General features: G+C 38.7%; 2 protein-coding genes across 2 annotated transcripts in view; one reads left to right on the top strand and one right to left on the bottom strand.

Annotated features, from left to right (window-relative positions):
• Positions 1–188: 188 nt before the first annotated feature.
• Vps13D (Vacuolar protein sorting 13D) lies at positions 189–19,517 on the top strand. Its single transcript, XM_076409620.1, has 56 exons — positions 189–328; positions 711–853; positions 905–1,095; positions 1,148–1,327; positions 1,381–1,629; positions 1,687–1,860; positions 1,921–2,138; positions 2,197–2,320; positions 2,377–2,550; positions 2,609–2,733; positions 2,786–2,931; positions 4,301–4,457; positions 4,511–4,691; positions 4,750–4,939; positions 4,997–5,344; positions 5,399–5,570; positions 5,623–5,843; positions 5,955–6,214; positions 6,273–6,441; positions 6,501–7,220; positions 7,272–7,462; positions 7,525–7,755; positions 7,810–8,312; positions 8,374–8,565; positions 9,963–10,523; positions 10,582–10,756; positions 10,809–11,369; positions 11,428–11,623; positions 11,677–11,842; positions 11,896–12,109; positions 12,165–12,391; positions 12,451–12,694; positions 12,750–12,961; positions 13,013–13,377; positions 13,430–13,572; positions 13,625–13,998; positions 14,055–14,241; positions 14,299–14,478; positions 14,536–14,751; positions 14,804–15,028; positions 15,081–15,262; positions 15,321–15,490; positions 15,549–15,723; positions 15,787–15,920; positions 16,005–16,122; positions 16,314–16,447; positions 16,500–16,648; positions 16,712–16,816; positions 16,872–17,057; positions 17,110–17,247; positions 17,304–17,476; positions 17,529–17,997; positions 18,056–18,294; positions 18,346–18,465; positions 18,521–18,658; positions 18,718–19,517. The coding sequence occupies exons 2-56, from the start codon at positions 760–762 to the stop codon at positions 18,971–18,973; spliced, it is 12,342 nt and encodes a 4,113-aa protein (XP_076265735.1). The 5' UTR covers positions 189–328; positions 711–759; the 3' UTR covers positions 18,974–19,517.
• Positions 19,518–19,976: 459 nt separating this feature from the next.
• Positions 19,977–21,394, bottom strand: part of Hml (Hemolectin) — a 35,313-nt gene continuing 33,895 nt past the window's right edge. The window contains exons 60-65 of the mRNA XM_076409611.1: positions 21,201–21,347; positions 21,020–21,145; positions 20,819–20,960; positions 20,641–20,760; positions 20,440–20,589; positions 19,977–20,290 (exon numbers count right to left, since the gene is read on the bottom strand). Of these exons, the coding sequence (XP_076265726.1) occupies positions 20,127–20,290; positions 20,440–20,589; positions 20,641–20,760; positions 20,819–20,960; positions 21,020–21,145; positions 21,201–21,347 (849 nt within the window). The 3' untranslated portion in view covers positions 19,977–20,126. The remainder of the gene's footprint in view (positions 20,291–20,439; positions 20,590–20,640; positions 20,761–20,818; positions 20,961–21,019; positions 21,146–21,200; positions 21,348–21,394) is intronic.

Raw genomic sequence — 21,394 nt, 5'->3', positions numbered from 1 at the left:
TTTAAATATATTCCACAATAAACGAACCCAACTGTGAAAAAAACATAACAAAATTAAACCCTGAAACCGAGGTTAGGTTATTTTGACGTATTTATGTCAAACTTCAATCCAAGTGGAATCTTTACCTATCTCAAGAGAAATGTGTGTTTAAAAATTAGAAATTTGGTTAGAATAATTAATATCACATAGTTCAGGATTAACTCAGTGATTTAATTGGAATTTGTACCGTGGCAATAAACGTATAAAACTTTACCAGAATAGAGAATGCTGATCTTTTCAACAAGAGTGTAAAAAACTAGTGCAATTCACGTGAATATTGTTTATTTTGGTATGTTGCACTTTTGCCCGTGTCTAGATTTATTTATTGTCTGGTGCGTAATAAACTATTTATAGAAATAATAACACAGACTTTTTTACCCAAACCGTACTTTAAAGAGTTCAGTATAAAAGAATGTTTAAGTAATACCTGAAGAAATTTTATTTTTAATAATAGAGGTATTTTTAGGAGAGAAGGTATTTTAGTTAATTAACGTTTGTTTAAATGATACAATTTCGCAAGCTCTATTGTATGAGCTCACTCAATTTTTAAGTGTTTTTTAAAAATATTTTATGAATTTGTTATGTAACATTTTTTGAGTCATTTCTATGTAATTAAAAATGTATATATGCATTTTAATTCTGTTAGTATTGCAGTAATATTCTTGTTACAGTTAAGGATGTTTGTATATCTTCTGCACTGCAATATAAATAAATGCAAAGATGCTTGAAGGTTTAGCAGCATGGATTTTGAATAACTATTTAGGAAAGTATGTTTATCTTAATACAGATCAACTCAGTATTGCCCTTTTATCAGGTAAGTTTAGATTTATCAGCAATGTCATGTTTAAAACACTAACAATCTTAGGGAAAGTGGAACTTGAAAATGTTCCTCTCAAAACTGATGCGCTTAGACATTTAGGTCTGCCAGTAAGGATTCGGGCTGGTTTTATAGGAAAAGTTAAATTGCAAATACCTGTTAGGCAAATTCGGTCTGCTCCTTGGGTAATAGCTTTTGATAAGTTATATGTTGTTGCTAGTCCATTGCCACTGGATGAGGTAGGTGACATAGGGGCTATATGAACAATTCCTTGAAAGTGTTTTGTTGCAGTGGGACTATGAAAGTGAACAGTCCATGAGACATGACTTGAAAATTACAGCATTAGATGACTTAGAAGCAAAATGGAGATTAGAGAAAGATTTTCATGATTCCAATTATTATGCCTCCAGTTATTCATCATGGTACAGTTATGGCACAGGATTTGTTTCAGAAATCCTTGAAAATTTACAGGTATATAAATATATTCCCTTGTTTAAAGCGACGATTAAATTCAAATTTTATAGCTCAAAATTCAAGATGTTCATATACGCTATGAAGATTCTTTTAGCAATCCAGGTAAAAATGTTGCATTCGGAATTACCATTGATTCCCTTACTGCTCAGAGTTGTGACAATAATTGGACTCCTGGATTTGTATCATCAGGGAAAGGAGATCACTCCTATAAACTGCTGGAACTCCAGAACTTCGCCATCTATTGGGATATGTTGGGTGAAGGTGAAAGCTACGTGAACTTAAATGTTACAGAACTTGCAGTATGTAGTTCCCTAAGATTTTATGGTTCAACAAGGTTTATAGGAATGATTTTTTAGGAATTAATGAATACCACTAAATCTAAGAAAACTCTGAAACACTATATAGTACCTTCAGTTAGTGCCCAAGCTCACTTAAAAAGGAACAGAAGTATGGAACCTTTAAGATCAAATACAACTCCTAGAATCATATGTGATTTATTGCTAGAGGAAGTGCCTTTAACTATTGTAGATGTAATATATTGATGCTTAGCCAAAGTTGGATGGCTTCAGCATTATTCTTTTTTGTTATAGTGGCAATATAATCAAATGGTTACCTGTGTAAGAGGACTGGGTACTGTGGGAAAATTACGAGCTTATAGACGATACAAACCATGTCTTTCCATCAAGTCTGATGCAAGAGCTTGGTGGCTATATGCAATTAGTTGTTTTTATCCGGGTGGTCAGCCAGTAATTTGCAGACCGAAACCAACATGGGACACTTGTTTAACTAGAGCCAGACAAAATATAAAGTATGTATCTTTAGACAACTTTTTACATTTTATTAACTTAAAACTTTTTTTTCTCAAGATATATTGAAATTTATAAGAAGCTCTTAATTACACCTTCAGTGACTTTAACCCCTGATGAAAAGAAACTGAAGGATGACGTGGAATTCGACAGGGAGTATAAAGATTTGAAAGTGTTGAGAGAGGTAATACTATTCTTATTATAAACATATGGATTATTCAGTGGATTATGACATTTTAGCTAGCAATGGATACAGTCACCCTACCAAAAGAAAATAGGCAAAAGAGCTCCAGGGGACAGAGTATGTTGGAGAGTTGGTTTCCCCAATGGATGGGCTGGTACTCGTCTTCAAACAGCGAAAGTAGTTCTTCAACGTCACCAGAAGCTAAACAGTTGGAAGGAGAGATATTACAAGTAATCCGATTTTTTTCACATCAGTACATATTTGTATATATGCCTTGGTTCATTTCAGGTTTTGGCTGATTCAGCTGATAATAACACCGTTCTGAAGAGAGACGTCGTTTTTGGTCAGTTCACGTTTTGCCTGAAGACAGGATCGTTGAATTTGTGTACCGTTGATTCAGAATCGAATGAGACGTGAGTGGTTTTTCGAGTTTAGTGCATTAATTCAGCTGCGAAATAATTTCAGTGCTTCAATGCTGGAGTTGGAGTTTAAGAATTTGTCCCTCACTGTTGTCAGCAAACCTCGGACTTCGTCCCACACTGTAGAACTATCTTTGGATACTCTTTATCTGAAGGACCGTATAACAGCTGATACAATGTTTCCAGTCTTGGGTAGGTTGATTACTTAAGTTTTTATACCTAAAATTTGGAGTCTAACGTTTTGTTTTTATAGCAAGAAAATATATGTAATATATTTTTTCCTTAAAACTAAAGAATGTAACGAAAACATAAATACTATATATGTAAATATAACTTTATTAATTATTCAATCACTTTTTCATAAAAAATCCGACAGAATTGAACCTTTTTCTTGAATAATACAAAAACAGAATCAAAGCCATATTTTCTTATAAAAAATAATAATAAACGTTTAAACATTAAAAAACATATTTGATATTAAAAAAAAATTAAAACATAAGAATCAGGAAACATCGGACATATGTTCAAACAAAAGTGTTTTTGCAGATGTTGCAATTTTTGCGCTTTTTTATGAATATTATTTATATTAGAATGGCTGAAGACTCGGTATCACCTAATCAACATATATGTTTATTTATAGTTATTGGCAAAGATGAGTTCAGAGTTTGTTGTCCGAGTTGTGATGTAATATGATATGATTCAAGAAATATTTTACAACTATTTTTTTTGTTCAGTAGATTTCGAAGCTATACGATAATGAAGTGAAAGTTCTCGACCAGACAATGAAGCACTACGATTTTCGGTTAAAAATAATTTTATTTTTTCTGCTTAATCTCCCTCGACTTCAACATACTTAGTCCAGCGTTTCTCCAACATCCCACAATATTCGTCGGCCCTCTCGACTTTTTCATTGTACGCGAAGTACTTCCCAGAAACAAATTTCTTAAAATTTGGAAACAGCTGAAAGACTGATGGTACCAAATCAAGAGAATAGGAGGGATGACGAGATAATCCAATGCACCCTTGTGTATAGGTGCGTTGTTCTGGTTAATTTTTTTTCTTTAACTCTGATATTTTCTTCTGAATTTTGGCTCCCAGCTTGTGCTTAACTTTTTTTGGCGCTTGACAATCTATCTCGACCCACTGCTTCGACAGGTGTTTAGTTTCTGGTGTGTAGTGGTGGATGCATATCCATATATAGTGAAGATTTCCTTTTGAATCGACCGAAAAATTGATACGAAAAGCTTCTAAGCATTTGATTTAGATACAGCATTCAGCAAATGCGGAATTTATCTTATGCGAGCTAATCATTTATACAAGATGTTTTGCAGTCTTTCTTGTGATGCCGTTAGAGCGTCAGTTTTCTCACCCACCAGTTGTTCAACTCGATATCATGAACTATTTTGGATGATTTCTGATGTTACTGTTTGTAGGCGTCTCTGGATTACCTAGAAAATAAATAAATTCGAAAATTATTGAATTTTGTTGGTTCCGTAGAACACCACGGGCATATAGGAAAGTTAATGGGAATACTTAAAGTTTGACTTGATGATTCTTTTAGTTGGACCACCTGGACACGATCGGACGGCAATGGCCAGGACCAGAGCATCTAGTATACCCAACAGAGCTTTCAGTAGTGGCAAATTGGATGATTTGGAGCAGCAACTGTTCTATTTTTGCTACGAAAAGAAGCCTCTAAAATCAACCTGTGATTATAGGTAAACCTTCAGCTGTTGATGAGTAACCAATATTCATGTTCATTATTTGTCAGATTAATGGTTAAGACAAAGTGTTTAGACGTAGTGTACCAACCTAACGCAGTAAAGTGGCTCACGGACTTCATCTGTCTACCTCATCAGCGAGATATCACCCAGTCCAGAATAGAAGCCATGAAATCGCGGACTAAAAAAGAATTTATAAAGAATTGGGAACAGATACTCGAAGGACGAGTTGTAATTATATTGTTCAATGTATTGGTCTTGTATTTATGTTGTTTGATTTTTATTTTAGGTGGCTCGTAGTACCTGGGATCTTGAGCTAAATATATCAGCACCGCAAATCATTTTCGTCGAAGATTTCACCGATCAAAACTCGGCTATGGCTGTGATAGATTTCGGTAGGTTACAATTAAGGAATAATAGCACCAATACTCCGCCGCCGGTGAAGCCAGAGTTCATCACCAAAGAGAGCGAGGATGATGGTAATACACCTGTTCATTCACAACATAGGTCTAAACGGGAGATTCCATAAATTTCAGAAACTTTCGTGACACCTTGCTCCACACCTCCGGCTAGTGAAAACAGTGGCGATTCCGAAGAACAAACTCTAGAACAAATATCGCAAACGGATGAAATCGACTACAAGTTGAACGAGAACAACTTCCATAACAAACTGTACGACTGCTACAGTTTGGAATTGAACGACATGCAGGTTCTGGTCGCTAAGGCCAAAGAGAACTGGAGATATGCTCTGAACAAAGGTTCCTCAACTTTGCATGTACTGGACAGGTTTAATATTTCGTTGCAGATCGAGCGGAGGGTTGTGCATACTAGTGATCCTTTATATCCAAGCTTAACGTTGAATGCCAATTTGCCAAAACTAGTTTGTTAGTAGAATATGCGAGTTTATTAGTTTTCCACTGACCTGTTATTTATTTCAGTTCATCTAAATGAAAATAAGATCAGCTCTGCAAGGAATTTGTATCATTTAATAAAATCGACTGGTCTACCCACTCCTTTCAACAACTCTGAGAGTTTTGATGGTGATACAGTGGATGGTAGTGTTGATAATGATGAAAGCATCAGCTTGGACACCAGCATTGAAATGTCCAGGTATACTTTCTCTGTGATTCATGGTAGATCGACTTTAAGCAATTTTTTGTAGGTTGCTTATGATGCAGTTCACTGTAGATCATATGTCACTGGATTTGCAAAGCAGGGGTCGTTCAGTGGCAGAACTTCAAGTAGCAGGTGTTAAGATAGCATTTACTAAGAGGGCCGTTGATACAGGAATCACTTTAACAGTCCATAGTCTTCTTCTAGTGGACGCCCTACAAACATTTGGACCTGATTTTGAATTACTGGTTGCTAGTCATAAACATGTTGGTCAGTATAGTTATTTTTTACTTTTGTGGGGCTCAACCTTGGGGTGTGTTGATGCTAACAGGCAAAACATGAATTTGTCAATTATTTATTGATCGTCTTTGTTTTCCCTAGGTATGGATTCAATGTCAGGCAGTCTTAGAGACAGTGAGCCTACTTCTCCAACCTCCCCAGCCAGTCCAGACCCAAACGCCACCAGGCAAAGCGCTACTTCACCAGTTGCACTGACCCAGGCCTTGAGCACTCTATCAAGTGATCCACCTAAGTGGCCTGGCGCTTTAAGAAATGGCTTATTTATAGATACAGAGGCTCTAATTACTATTGAAATATGTTTAGTATCAGGCTCTGAGCCTATACATATTGCCAATATTCAGGTATAATCATTTAGCTGGGTATATATAATTAAATATTCAATATTTTAATGCTTTATAGTTCAATAATTTGGATATCATAGCAAATCAAGAAACTATAGTGGAACTTGTTGGTTTCGTCAGACGCGTATTTCCTAAATCGCAAAAATCTTCCAATATACATTTGTCATCTGTTTTGCCAAGCAGTGTGCACGAATCGACTGAGTCACTTGTTGAAAGTGCTAGTATAGGTATATTTTCCTACTCCCAGACAATCGATATGTAAAATTCTCTGATGTTTCTTTGTTAGGAACCACACAACTGACTTTCGATTTTCACCGACTCAATGTTTTGCTGTTGAGGGGCGTCATCAAAGACGGAGTTCTATATGGAAAGAAAATATGCACCGCTACAATGAGTGAAGCTAAGGTTCATGCCACCGTAGCCGAGAAACTAGACGTGGAGGGTTCTTTGGGAGGCCTCCAGGTTTTGGATTTGACGCCGGAAGGTCAGATGCATCAGCGAATAATCAGTGTCGGCCGGGATCTACTTCTGGAAGCCCATCATCCCATATATATGATGTCTATGCCGCAGGATGACGAAAGACGGGCCTTTAGCTTTAAAGTGGTGAGAAACCTGGATAAAACGCACAAGGACAAAGCGGACGTTACGGTTCGTATGGCCTCTTTGTGGTACACCCATTCTCCGAAGTTCGTAGTGGAACTACAAAGTTGCGCCACCGAATTCAAGCAGTACTTGTCCAACTTAGCTAGGTCGATCCGGATGGCGGCTACTGATATGGCTTTAGGTTTGGTTCACGCACGCGCTGAAGCTATCGCTCAGTCACTCAGCATGAACAAACGATTACCGAGCTCCATATACGGTAGCGCCTTGTCATTCGCGGAGACTGCTTCACCAGGCAGGCGCAGAAGACGGAGTAGTTCGAATGAACCGAGCGGTTTTGTCTCTGCCAGGGACACTGTTCCCCAAACTCCCTACAGCCCAATGGAGGAAGACGATTTTGTGATAGGTATTCAATATGACAATGCGGTAAATTAATTGTTGTAAACCTCTTTCTTAGATGTTAAATTAGATATAGAGCTAGACAGTCCAGTTTTGGTCTTACCTAGATCCCATGCCAGTACTGAAGTATTTGTAGCGCATTTGGGAAAGATTAAAATAACCAATACTCATGGGAATACCAGCGACTGTTTAAAAGATAATTATTTTTACGAATTCCCTGAAAATAGGAAGGAACATTACGACATTGAGGTAACGTTGATTAACAAAAAGTCTTATTTTTCATCGTCTTCATTGCTCATTTTGCATTACAGGTGAGAGATATGAACATATTCTCTCTAAACACCAGTTCAAGGAGAGTACCAGGACCCATGATCTGCAAGCCAGAAGTCTTGTACAGTTGTAAAAGTTTAGCAAAACCAATTTTACATGATACTATGATGCAATTAAATATAGACAGAGAGATTAAAAAGGTTTCCAAAAGTAGGTTGGATGATGGAAATTTTATGGATATGGAGGAAGAGAGCAACGTATCATTTGAAAAGGTACATAAACCAAAACGTATTCTTATTTTATTTAATGCCAAGCAATTATTTTAGCTTCCTGATGTATTTAATATATCCGGCAGTATAGTAACAGCTTTGAAAGTGTCCTTAACCAGGTCCCAATATGAACAAGTGTTAGATACCATACAGTGGCTCACCTCCTCACCAACACTGAACGACTCGCAGGGAATTTCAAGGACCAATATAAGGTCCCAAGCCCCGCTGACCGATATTAGCGAGGAAGATCCGGGCGTGACCACTTTAAACATGGACCCGCACGTGCGGGCCAAACTATTCTCGCCAAGCCAAGCGTCTTTCCAGAAGGCCCTGAAGAACGTGCCTCAGACTGCCCACGTTGTGTTAATAGGGAACTTCGAGGTTCCCATTTTCACCGTCGAGTTACGAGGTGACGGACCAAATGGCGAGCAAGGATTGGTTGATTTGAGTTTTCGAGACTTTATCTTCAACTATGAAAAATGCGACAGATACGAGACCAACATTCAGATATCGTTGAGGTCTATTTTCATGGAGGACCTGCTCCAGCCAGAAGGTTCTAGGTATTTTACCGCGAAATTCTGGGAAGTTGTTTTTAATTATCGCAATATGGTCATGTTACAGGCAACGTTCCATGGTTATATCGTCGAGTGGTTCGGACCCTCCTCCTTCTACCACCTGCGTCTCTAAGTCCTGTCCAGATATAATAGCATACCATCATTATTCGAGTTTTTTGCATGGATCATTGCCGGATCATTTGGAGACAGCCAATGTGTTTGGAGCTAATTATATCAGTAACGCACCAAGAACTAATGGGTAAGTTTAATTAAAATATTTAAATTACAGTGTGGAATTGTACACTACACTTTTTGAAGTGATTTATAAGATTATACTCATAATTTTATACGCATTTTTATTCAAAATTCGACGAAATAGTCGCTGGGGGAAGCAATTCGAAGCCCAATTCATGGATTTTTGCCATTGTTTTCACTGACTTGTGACACCGTGCATTGTCTTGGTGAAGCAGCACTTTCTTTCCGGTCCAATAATGCTATGTAATAGTCACTGTTGATGATCCTTCCATTTTCAAGGTAATCAATGAAAATTATTCCATGCGCATACCAAAATACAGATGCCATAATCTTGTCAGCCGACTGTTGCGTTTTTCCACGCTTTGGAGCGGGTTCATCGCATGCAGTCCACTCGGATGACTGTCGATTGGACTTCGGAGTGGAATGGTGGAGCCATGTTTCATCCATTGTCACATATAGACGCAAGAACTGGGGTTTATTACGCTTGATCATCTTCAAACACTGCTCCGAATCATCAACTCGTCGTTTTTGATCAAAAGTGAGCTCGCGCGGTACCCACTTTGCACAGAGCTTTCTCATATTCAGATATTCGTGAATGATATGATGTACACGTTCAATTGATATCTTTAGAGTGTCTAGTATTTCATTCAGTTTCAATTTAGTTTTCAGTTTTTCAGTTTTTGTCGGTAACGACCTCTTTTGGGCGTCCAGTGGGTTCACGGTCTTCGATGCTCATTTCACCACGTCTAAACTTAGCATACCAATCCTTGATGGTTGTTTTTCCTGGGGCAGTGCCCGGAAACGCGGGATCAAGCCAAGTTTTTGCTTCCACTTATTTTTTTCCCTTCAAAAAGCAATATTTTATCAACACGCGAAATTCCTTTTTATCCATTTTTTTCATAATAACAAAAGTTGCTTCACTCAAAATGCTATAATTCACAAACCAATGATCCGACAGTTGTCAAATTTATACACGCATCTTCTGAAGGTTAGGGCTAACTAAAAAAATATATGGATTTAATTCTAGTAGCGCCATCTATGTGTCAGGCCGGGGACTTTTCAATTGACCTATAATTTTCTTATCAAAATCAAAAAGGAATTTTATTCTAGGTACATTTAGACTGATTTTTAGTTTCCAAAAAAAAATGTCTTATAAGTCCTTCTCATTTCATTCAGTCATTGGCTGTGTATTATTATATGAAATAGAAGATTCCGAGATTTGAGAATTCCGAGAATGGATATTGAGATTTATTTAGAAAATATTGATTTTTAAATTAATAAATCAAACTTGATTTCAATAATGTTCTTAAATAATTAAATGAAAACAATTGATTCCTACAAAATATTATTTTTTCATGCACCTATTACATTAAATACATTTAAAACGAATTACTTTTACAGCAACTTACTAGCCGATCCGAATTGCTGCCCTACCACACCTCCACCTAGCCCAAGTATAGGGCGTAAGCAGCTCGAGAAAAACTTAGTGCTTATCTCGTCTCTTATAGTGGATCCAGCCGCGCCCAACTTTGACAGCCACTATAACTCCACTGAACGATCCACATCTGTCGATTTCAGCTGCCTAGATCTGGTGATGAGCGTGCCATCTTGGGTAGTGGTCATCGATTTCTTCAGTGGTTCGAATACCCCCAACAAATATTCGTCCACTTCCAGTTTGAGTAGCTCCAAGGAGGACCATAAGTCTGGTATCCAAAAGAAGGTGAAGGCAGTCACGAACATTTCCGTGTGTTCGCTGACCGTGGTCTTGGTGAAACCAGACATGGAAATTGCTAGAGCGAATATATCCACTGTTGAGGTCATGATTAAGACCTGGGGACTTTATAAGGAAGTGAATGGAAAGTTGGGTTCCATGTCTTTATTTGATATGACTTTACACGGTCAGATTTACAGAGAAAGGTTTCTGACGTCGGGAAAAGAAGCCTTACAATTTCAGTATACTCGGTAGGGATTCAAGTTAATGACGTTTTTTTTTGCGTGACGATTTATTTATTTAATTCAGGCACCCTCCAGACGGAGTGAAGGAATATGATGCTCAGCTTAAGCTAGACATGGCATCTGTCATGTACGTCCACACGAAAAGGTTTATAGCAGAAATACAAGCTTTCTTCAACAAATTCATCGAACGCCAAGCGACTGTTATGAAGGGGATACAAGCTGCCACTAGTGGGAAACTGGTAGGTTCTTAATAGAAATATCATTATCCAGTATTTAATTTTTTCTTTTCAGGCGTCCGATGAACCATTTCGATTATCGCTCAATCTCAATGCTGGATCTCCCATAATTCTTCTTCCAGTCAGCTCTAAATCAACAAATCTCCTTATAATTGATTTAGGTCAACTGCTGGTGACTAATAGCTTCAAGTTTTCTGGTGATGAGGGCACAATCAGTGCTCTGTCGGACTCGGAGAGCCATAGAAAATGCCTGCTGGAGGTTATGCTTATCGATTTGCAAAACTTGGACTTGTACACGGGAGTAAAAGATAGCGAACTGAGTCCCACGAAGAAATCCTTGGAGAATAGTTTCAAGTTCGGTTCGTCATTCATAATGCGCAAGGGGCCATCGCTGCTAAAGAAAAAGTTCGAGTTGAAACTACAGTATGAAAGAAACTTATATAAAAACTTCTGCCACATCGTTCCAGATTCCAGTATATACGGACATCTGTCCACACTGGATTGTGCTCTGGATCTGAATCAGTATAAGCTAATCAGAGGTCTTTTGACTTACAATTTAGGTGAAGACACTGAAAGGATTTGTCCATCTGTCAACTTAACAAACATCAGCATAGATGTAAGTCATTGTTTTATAAAGAAAAAGAACATCTCATTTCATTGCTTGTTACCTTTAGACGGATACCAGAGAAGAATGGATTATATCCTGTATAAAGCTGGATATGCAAAACGTTGTGCTTCGCTTAATCAAATCGCACTCCTATCAGTCATCCTTAACTTGCATCAATTTTATAAAATCTCACCTCACCGTAGAAACTTTCAGTAATTTAAGCCAGGACGTCGATTTGGTATCGCAAGAAATTTTAATTTTGGGTACATCGCTTTCAAAATGCTATCGTTCAAAATGATGATTTTTATCGTTACAGATACTAGGTCCGAGAATAACAAGGATAATCAAAATAAGAATGTGTTTATGCGAATTTTACAACCGATTACAAATTCGGCCGAGTCTCACGAATTAGTACAAGCCGAAATTCACAGCAGGAGACGGCAGGATCACGCGAAAGTCACAATTTTGTTGAATAATATGAGGTCAGTGCTGTGGGTAGTTCAAATGCACTATTGTTTTTTGTATACTATTATAGATTGATGGCTATATTTGATTGGTGGGAGACCTTGCGGGAGTATATCTTCCAAGAAATAGAGAACGTTCAGACTAGCCCTGAACATCAGAGAATCGGAAGAACTCAGAGTAATTCTACCAACCTTTCTTTCGAGGTGAAACTAAATGTCACCGATTCGGAGCTGGTTTTAGTCGAGGATTCGTCACAGTGGGACACGAATGCTGTAATTTTAAAAGTAAGAATGGTTGTAGTTGTTTATTTAAGCGTCCATCTTTACATAATGTTTTTAGAGCACTACTGTTATAAAATACAGACCGAACAATGTTGAAAAACCTCTTTCCTGCAGTCTGAACAACTGCGAAATGTTCTCGTGTATACTAGGAATTGAAGACGACACAGCTTTGTCCATCATCGATCCCATAACGTTGAACGTGGATATAATCAAGGATAGTATCCTAGATATCCAGCTACAGTTTTTGACTGTTCGTCTTTCATATCATGACATGTGCATGTTCAAGTAATATTACCAAATACAAAACATATTTGATATATATATATTGTTACCTATTTCTCTAGACAAATGTTGGATTCGTTGCCGAAACAATTCTTGATGGGAAGGAATAAACAAATGGTGGGTACTCCGAGTCAAAAAAACAACGTAATATCTCTCAGAACCCTGGGTTTTGAAAATGGTGACTGTATTAAGGCGTTAGAGCTTTCGGATAATAACTTGAACGACGCTGCCATTTGGCTCACTCAAAACGCAAAAGTCTTGAACGAAAATAAGAAAAAAGCACCGCTGGATATTCGTTATGTGGAAGTAAGAAGATTTTTTGTGTTCAAAGATATATTGAATTATCCGCTGTTGCTTTTAGGTAAAGGCTAACTGTATATCAATTTGTATCATTGATGATTGCGGGGACTCGGATGTTCCTCTGATAGAATTACTCTTTTCCGATTTGGAATTTCGACAAGAACTGCCGGATTTGAATATGGTTAATTCAAAGGGCCACTTACGTTGCTCCTTGGCAAGCGACTATTATAACAGAGTTTTATCTGGTTGGGAACCAGTGATAGAACCTTGGCTGTAAGTTTTTTTCTATTATAAATAGCATCTCTTGTTTATCGTTGATTTCAGCTGCAAAATAATGTGGGAGAAGACTTTGTCTCAAAACCGCAGAAATCGCCTCCAGTTGAAAATTGAGTCCGAGCATACGTTCAATTTCAACATAACGTCAACGTTCATGGATTTATATAAACAGGTGAAGGAAAGTTGGATGGACGACTTTCTGAAGATGACCAGGTCAGAACAGAAGATGGCTGGTAGTTTTAAGAGAAGATCTCCCTTCATACCGTTCGCCTTGAAGAACGATACGGGTTCATCTTTGCGGTTCACGTTGCTCACCAGTGATCTGAACACACCCAAACCCACAGTTTCGGACGGGAGCCGATGGATATCTGCTGAACCGGGAGAGACTATTCCATTTTCTTTTACCAATAGAGGTAGGTGACTAGTTTCAGTTGCCCCAGTTGTTAATTTTGTTTTTGCGTGTAGCGAAATTGAGACACCAAAATTCTCATAAGTTGCTGATGCACTACCTCACAGTTAAGATCGATGGATGGCACTCTGTGGACCCTGTAACCATTGATAAAGTTGGAACTTACTTCAGAGACACCCCAGCAGACGTACTTGATCGGGTAAGATACGGGGAAAAGGTATTCTATCCCATTTTAATAAATTTCTCGGCAGAATTTAGATATTCCACCTGCCCGTGTTGTATTCGACGTGACTTTAGAGGGATCAGCCAGGAAATTGGTAACGGTTAGGTCTGGATTGAAAATAACCAATTACCTATCACAGTCGATTGAAATGAAGCTGGAAAGCAGATTACCTCATGATTTTATACCCTTATGGTTGCCGAAGAAGAACTGTATAATTGAATCGAAAGCGACTTTGGCCATTCCGTTGGATCATGCCCATTCCTTGATCAAGATCAAGCCCTTGGGTTTACCTTATGATTACACGTTCTCAAACACGATTATGACATGGAATCATCTTTCCAGCGGGGCTCCCTCCATGTTGTTAACGGGTTCATGTCATACACACAAAGGACACAATTTCAAGTAAAACTTGCTTAGGTTTCATCAGAAGCTTTTGCTAAATAAATTTGTTGTTATAGTTTCTGTGCCCATATCTTTAAAGAAAAGATGTTAATAGAACGGAACACAAAGATCGAGCAACCTTATCATCGAATCGTCTTACATCCCACTATATTGCTGGTTAATCTTCTACCAGTTGAAATGCAGTATGTGCTTTCTGGTGAAAGTAACATCGTTAAACCAGGATCGAATGCGGCGCTCACTCACGTAAGTCTAAATAGTTTGATACATTATTACATCAACATGCCTTCTATTGCTCTGTAGATTGATTTTGATCGTGAATTAAATATGGAGATACGCCTGGAGAACTTTAAGATGACCCAGCACTTCTCCATACCATTAACGGTAACTGAGACTTCTTACAAAGTCCGGCTCGAGGATAGATTTCAGAGGAAACTGTTCTTGTGCCTCGATATACACCTTAACAGAGATGCCAAACTTAAGGTATAACATGGCATAGTTGATATCCTCCTTTGTTTTAATTTATGACAATTTCATTAGATATCAGTGTCTGTGCCTTATTGGATTGTGAATAAGACTGGTCTGCCGATTGTATTTAAGCACACTGGATCTTCATCGGAAGCTGCTGGACAGTTCGATGAGCACGAGCAGGCTAGAATGGTTTCACCTTTACTTTTTAGTTTCCCGGAAAACGATAGCAATCAGGTTTTAAGCGCGAGGGTAGGGAAGCGAGTTTTTTGGGATGGTACGCCACAGGTACCCAAGTCTTGTATGTTATTATTCGTCAGTGATATCACGTTGTTTTTAGTGGTGTGGCAACATACATCTTCAGAAGGGAACGCAGTACCGCAAGTTGCATGTAACTATGCACGAGAGCAGAAACGATCGAATATTCATGATCGGCATTGAGGTTAGAAGCGGCAGAGGTCGATATCGAGGCACAACCGTGGTGTCCATATCGCCCAGATTCCAGCTGCACAACAAAAGTTCGTATAACCTAGCGTTTGCACAGTCGTTCATGGTCAAAAACGTCGTAAGTAAAAATGATCTCTAAAATCGCACAAAAATACTTATGAATGTTTCAGAGCGATAATACATATAATAGAAAAATGTTCTTAAAAGCCGTACCCAACTCGTATTTTCCCTTCCACTGGTCGTCTTTGGACAAATCCCAACTCCTATGCGTCTCCATAGAAGATATTCCAGATTGCTGTTGGTCGGGTGGATTTAAGATCGACGCCGATAATTCAATGCACATTAATGTCAGGTAGATCCCAACGTTTTTATATTAGACCTGTTCGACTGTTAGTAATATCTGTTTCCAGAGATGCAAACTCCCGAGTGTATTTTTTGCGGCTGGAAGTTGTACTTCAAGGCCCAACGTACTATGTCGTCTTCACTGACGCCGATACTATGCCGCCTCCCATTCGCATCGATAATTTCTCTGAGGTATCGATTATTTTTGGTCAGAGCAACTGCGAGATGCTCAGCACAGGTTCGAGAAATTCTGATGACCCACAGAACTAAGCTCAACTCTGTTTTTTAATTTCCAGCCAGGGCTCATTCAAGTGTACCCTATGCTTGGGATGAACCAACTAAACCTAACAACATAAAGCTTATAGCACCTGGCGGTGTATCTCACACATACTCTTTAAATAATTTGGGTCCCGCCAAAGAACTAACCTACGAGAACTTTATTTATATCGCCTTTGTAGGCACCTTTAAGAAGTAAGTCTTAGTGATCTGGTATTATTTTGTTTCGTGTGTTGTTATTGTTATCTCGGTTTCCAGCAGTCAAAAAATTAAAGATCCTCATGACGTGGAGAGCCAAGAACTTGTCTTGGACGTCGTAAAAAACAATCGCGTAATATTGGCCAGGAAAATTCCGGGACAGAGATCTCAATTGTGGAAATGTACCTCTGAAGGTAGGAGAAATATATTTATTTCATAGGTTCCATCATGATAATTTGTTGCTGATTGTTATTTTAACTCTTGTTCACTTTTTAAAGGATATTTACAGCACGAAGGCAGCATTCCACCAACGCATCCCAGCTCTCCTGTGTCCAAAACCAATGTCCTGGTACTGGATATAGCCGATACTGCTCCGCAGCCGAACTATCATTCCAGGTAAAAATACGATGATAATTTCCTTCCTTTCGCATCAGCCAGATCCTTCGGTACTCCTGGTGTGGGCGCTTTTATATGGTTCTCAACCAAAATCCTGATTGTCCTAGAAATTTTCTCTATTTCAGCGTGTTTAATTATAAGTCCGCTAGTAAATCAAGAACCCAACCGCATTTGTGTAATTCTGTTAGCAGACTTACCTTGAGGAGGATCGACCCCAGAAGATTGTCGACGCAGCGGTGGCAATTTAGTAGCGATGGTCGATTGTGCTGTGGTCACTGCAACATGTGTGTTCAGTCAGAAGACGGCTTTTTCGGTTTAAGAGAAGGTAACAGGTTTCCGTGCATTTGACGTCTTTGATTTACGCTTGTTTGTTTTAGGATCTTTGGCTGTTTTGGGCCTGACCGTAGAAAAGCGCCACAAGCTAACTGACAAAGGGGTACCGATTGAACAGGCTGTTGAACCTCAGCGACTCAGACCCGGCTCCGGCGTGTTAACAGTAAACATAAGCATGGACGGACCAACTCAGGTTTAAATATTACTTTCAGTTTTCGTTCATATTCATCTAGCATTTGTTTATATGTATTTAAAGGTAATAACAATTAAGGATATAAAGGAAAAACGAATGTACGCTTTACCGGACGATAGAGAATGGGGAACTATATCGCAGAGGCCTCGATTGACTATAGATGATGATGTAACTCTTTTGACCATATGCTTTATATAATTCTATTTACTGTATTTATTCACAGAAAAAGTCCACTGGCGAGTTTCAATTCAATTTAAATTTGAAAGGGATTGGTATAAGCGTGGTTAACCGGACAGCACCAGAAGAACTTATATACGCCCATTTCTCCCATATAATTGGAGAAACTATTTTTACCTCGCAAAGCAAACAAATATGTCTCAGTATTAAAGACCTACAGATAGATAATCAGGTACCTAGCCCAATACATTCTTGACCAACATTAACCTGTTTTATATGTGTAGTTATTAGATGCTCAGGTACCAGTCGTTTTATATATAACACCTCCGAAAACGAACGAGGAAGCTTCAGATTATTTACCGGCTATCGATCTAAACTCGGAAATTCAACATCAGGATAATCAAAACGCCGTTATATTTAAGGTACAAGAGTAAGGCACCAAAGGACGAATAAATCTAAATAATTGTACCAATTCTAGCATCTTATACTAAGACTTAAGAAAATCACCGCTATACTTGAGGAGAAACTATTCCTTAAGCTGATTGCGTTTATTGGCTTCCATTCGGACCAGGAAGAAGTGATCAATAAGGAGGAGAGCGATTACGAGACGCAAAGGTTACTTTCGGAAGTTTCAGCTGCCAGCGCTAAAAGGTAAATATATTTAAAGTCTGTTAGCACCCGGGTTTTGATAATATTCTGGCAGATATTATTTCGGCGTTTTGAAACTAATTCCTGGCGAGATAAGACTGAGCGTGAGGACATCGAGTCGACTATCCGGCCATCTGCACAAGATCAAGAAGAAACTTGGACTGACCCTCATCAAATTCGAAGACGCCACCATCAACCTGAACCCCTTCGACAGAAAGCATCCCTTCGAGACCAGCCAGTTTCTCTATAACAGTGTCATTAAACATTTCAAGGCGGAGCTGGTGTGGCAGGCGGCCGTGATACTGGGGTCTATCGATTTTATCGGGAATCCCTTGGGTTTGATGAATGACGTGTCTGAAGGTGTGTCCGGGCTGATCTACGAGGGAAACGTCAGTGCCTTGGTGAAGAACGTTACCCACGGCCTGTCCAATTCGGCGGCGAAAGTAACGGAGTCCCTCAGTGATGGTCTGGGAAAAATCGCGATGGACGACTATCACGAAGAGATGAGACAGAAGATCCGCCAGGTAATAATTTTGATGTCTTTGTCATCATCCGTTGACAGTGTTTTTTTGGGGTTCTTAGGTGGAAACCGGAAAATCGGCAGATCATCTTTTAGCCGGCATGAAAGGTTTTGGTTTCGGTCTGTTAGGAGGGGCCACCAGCATATTTAAACAGGTGTATGAAGGAGTTTCCTCCGACGGTCTACAAGGTATGTTTACGGGTTTCGGTAAAGGGGTCGTTGGAGCGGTCACTAAACCAGTCGTGGGGGTCTTGGACTTGGCGTCGGAGACAGCGAGAGCCGTTAGGGACTCAAGTAGAAGGCAGGTTTTTATTACGGTGCAGGTCAGTCATAATAATTAATATTCTTACAGCAAGCTTATTCGCGAACGAAAGAGATTACCCAGATGTGTGTATGGACCAGGAAGCTTGCTGCCTCGGTTCGATTCTGTTCAAAGCCAAGGACAACTATTCTTGTACATTATTAATGACAAGTAAACACTGGTAAATATTTTAATTATTATTGTATTAATATGTATTCAATTCCAGAAACTATGATGAGAAATTATTGGCCTATCAAGTGCTTAAAAGTGGAACCGATGACTTGCTTTGTATTGTCTCGGATAAAATGATCAGGATAGTTACAGGACCTCCTGAGTTAACTACTGTTATTCCTTGTCATTTAAGGTAAGTCTATAATCTCTGGTTCCATAAACCCTCTGTAGCATCAAAATAATTTTTAACAGCAATCTGGAGGCTTGCAACGTAGTCAAAGATTCCGAGAAGGGAGAGACCAAGTATTACATCGAAATAGTGATGCACCACACGGGCGTGAACGCGGCTGTCCTAAACCCGGACCCGATCAAAAAACCCAGGGTGCGATGCAGTACCGCGGACCTCGCCGTGGCCACCGCGCAACAGATAAACTGCGCCAAGATGCTCTATGTCGAGAACGAATTCACCCTCATCAGCGAAGAAAGCAATGCAACAATGGAAGACTGAAACTGGTTTCTAATGGCTGAGCGGATACCACCCGCATCAATACAATATAAATCAGTGTAAATATGGTAATAACTGGGGATGTTATCCCGTAAAAATGATATGAAATAATTGTGATATAAAATCTAATGGATGATTTTAATTTATTTCGCACCCAAAAAAGACGGTCGGACCAGATTTTTTTAGCCGTTACGCTTTTGTTTATAATAAACGTTAGATATTTATTGATTTTGTTCGCTGTTACAGATTTTTGTTGCATTTCAATGTATCGAATTTTATGTTACGTGTTGTTGCATTTTTAATGATTTGTTTTTTTCCCAGTCGGTCGAGATATGCGGCCGGTCTCGGAAGACCGGTCGAATGCTCGTCCTGATTTTTTTTAGTTTGAATTTTAAATCAAAAATATTTGTTAGGAAGAAAATATGTAAGGATGATATTCAGTATTATTGATTTAAGGCAATTGGAACGTTGCAAAATCCGTTGTTGAATATTATATACAGGTATAGGTTTTTTTACCAAAGAATGGAAAATAAAGTTATCTTCTAAATACAGAGTGTTTTTATTAAGGGATATTATTTCACGTTAGCGGATGATGTTACACAAATGGATTAAACTAGCTTTATCAGGGCTTGTTTGTGAAAATTCTTAAAAATCTCAGTTAACTTAAAATAGTTTATTGGGTGATACTTTTATTTGTCTTCATAAACTTCATGATAATATATATGTGTTCTAGTGAATAAAAAAAAACTAGTTTTTATTTTAATTACACTGCATTTAAGTTCAAGCTGAACAATTTTTTAGTGATTAGTGAAACATATATTATAAATTTCAACAGTATAAGTACTACAGTTTATCTACTGATATTTTTTAAAAGAATTCTTCATATGTTTCATATTATCATATATTGTATTCTAATGAGTGAGAAAAAAAGCTTTTTCTACGTATTCACTGCATCTGAGTCCAAATCAAAGAGCAGATTTTCGTCTAAGGTGGTTGAAAAAAAACATTTTGTTTGAAGCAGATTTAGTAAAAATGTATTTGGCAAAATTTACATTTTAATTGTAGAGATTAATGATAACAAAATATTTTTTAACATATATATAGGTATGTACAACTTACGGTTAGTCTCACTTCTCAATAAACACATATAAATATTTTAATATAGTGGTGTATTACCGCCACAATGGACGCACGCGCATTTGGATGGTACCGCCACCTTCTTGTTCCACTTGCTTCCGTCATCACAGTCCAGCTCGATCTCCAGCGACTGGTACGACGTGGCTTGGCAACAAGAACAGACCGACTCGTGCAGACCGCTCTCTATTTTAAACAAAGGCGAGTTGAGTATATGTATTATGTAAGTATTACTTAAAAAAGTAATCCACGTTTTTTAAATTGTATATTACGGGATTATTTTGAAGGCAGTTATGGTTAAAGCGTGGATTACTCTTAATGTTAACCAAACTCACTTAGATTGAAGAACGTGGATGAGTGACATGTTCCCACGCATTCCGTGAAATCTCTGATGGCCTTCTGGTTGACGCAGGTTCGTTCTCCCCGAATCACCTCGATCATTCCGACAGTTTTTTCCAGTGCCATTGGTTGTGGACTGCATAAAGCTGAAAATAATTATCATTAGTGCGATAGTGATGGTGGTGAAACAGTCGTACTCATGGCTTCTATGGTGACGTTGCAGTACTTGCAACACCCTTTGATGTACACGTTTTCCTCCGGGCAGTCTTCGATCGATGGACAAGCCTCGTGGTTACTGGAGACCGACAGCTGACCACCTACAGAAACATAACTCCTGTAACAGTTTGTCGTTGACGTATCATCGCCAATAATTACCTAATTTGTCACAAGAGTATGTGACACAACCATCTTCGGATTTCCAAGTCTCATCGGGTTTCTTGAGTTCACCGGCAACAATGCAATGTGTTTGCACGCACTCGCCACAACACTGAGTGTCGGATTCCTTATATTCCCAACCCTGTAATTTAAGTTTTGTTAGAGATAGTCACGATGTTGGTTAATTCGATGTGAACTGACCTTGGCACAGTCTTTCTTGCAGGTTTCTACGGACTCTTGTTTCACCAGTCCCTTTTTGTTCGGTTTTTCCACACACGTGACGGTTTTGCATTTGTCACCATCTGGAGAAGGCCACGTCTCGCCGATCTATAGTAGAATCAGTGATTACACACAGGAAAAAATTAAGGTGATCACAGAATACCTTGTGAACTTTCTCTCCCACTTTACAAGCGACGACATTATGCTTCTTGCAGCATTGTCCCTCGACTGGTACAAATTCGTGCACGAAGTCCTTCAGGTCGTCATGAGATACCACAGGACAGGTTACTTTAACAGCTTCCACTTGCAACTGAAATTACTCGGTAAAAAAGAAACCAGCAGCAACGTTTTTTGAGA

The sequence above is a fragment of the Rhynchophorus ferrugineus genome, unplaced genomic scaffold (assembly GCF_030347505.1).
Source record: "Rhynchophorus ferrugineus isolate W39M unplaced genomic scaffold, kcgeb_rfMv2 rfM7, whole genome shotgun sequence".
Classification (NCBI taxonomy): Eukaryota; Metazoa; Arthropoda; class Insecta; order Coleoptera; family Curculionidae; genus Rhynchophorus; species Rhynchophorus ferrugineus.
The sequence above is the reverse complement of the archived record's forward strand: the minus strand, read 5'-3'. Positions and strand labels throughout refer to the sequence as shown.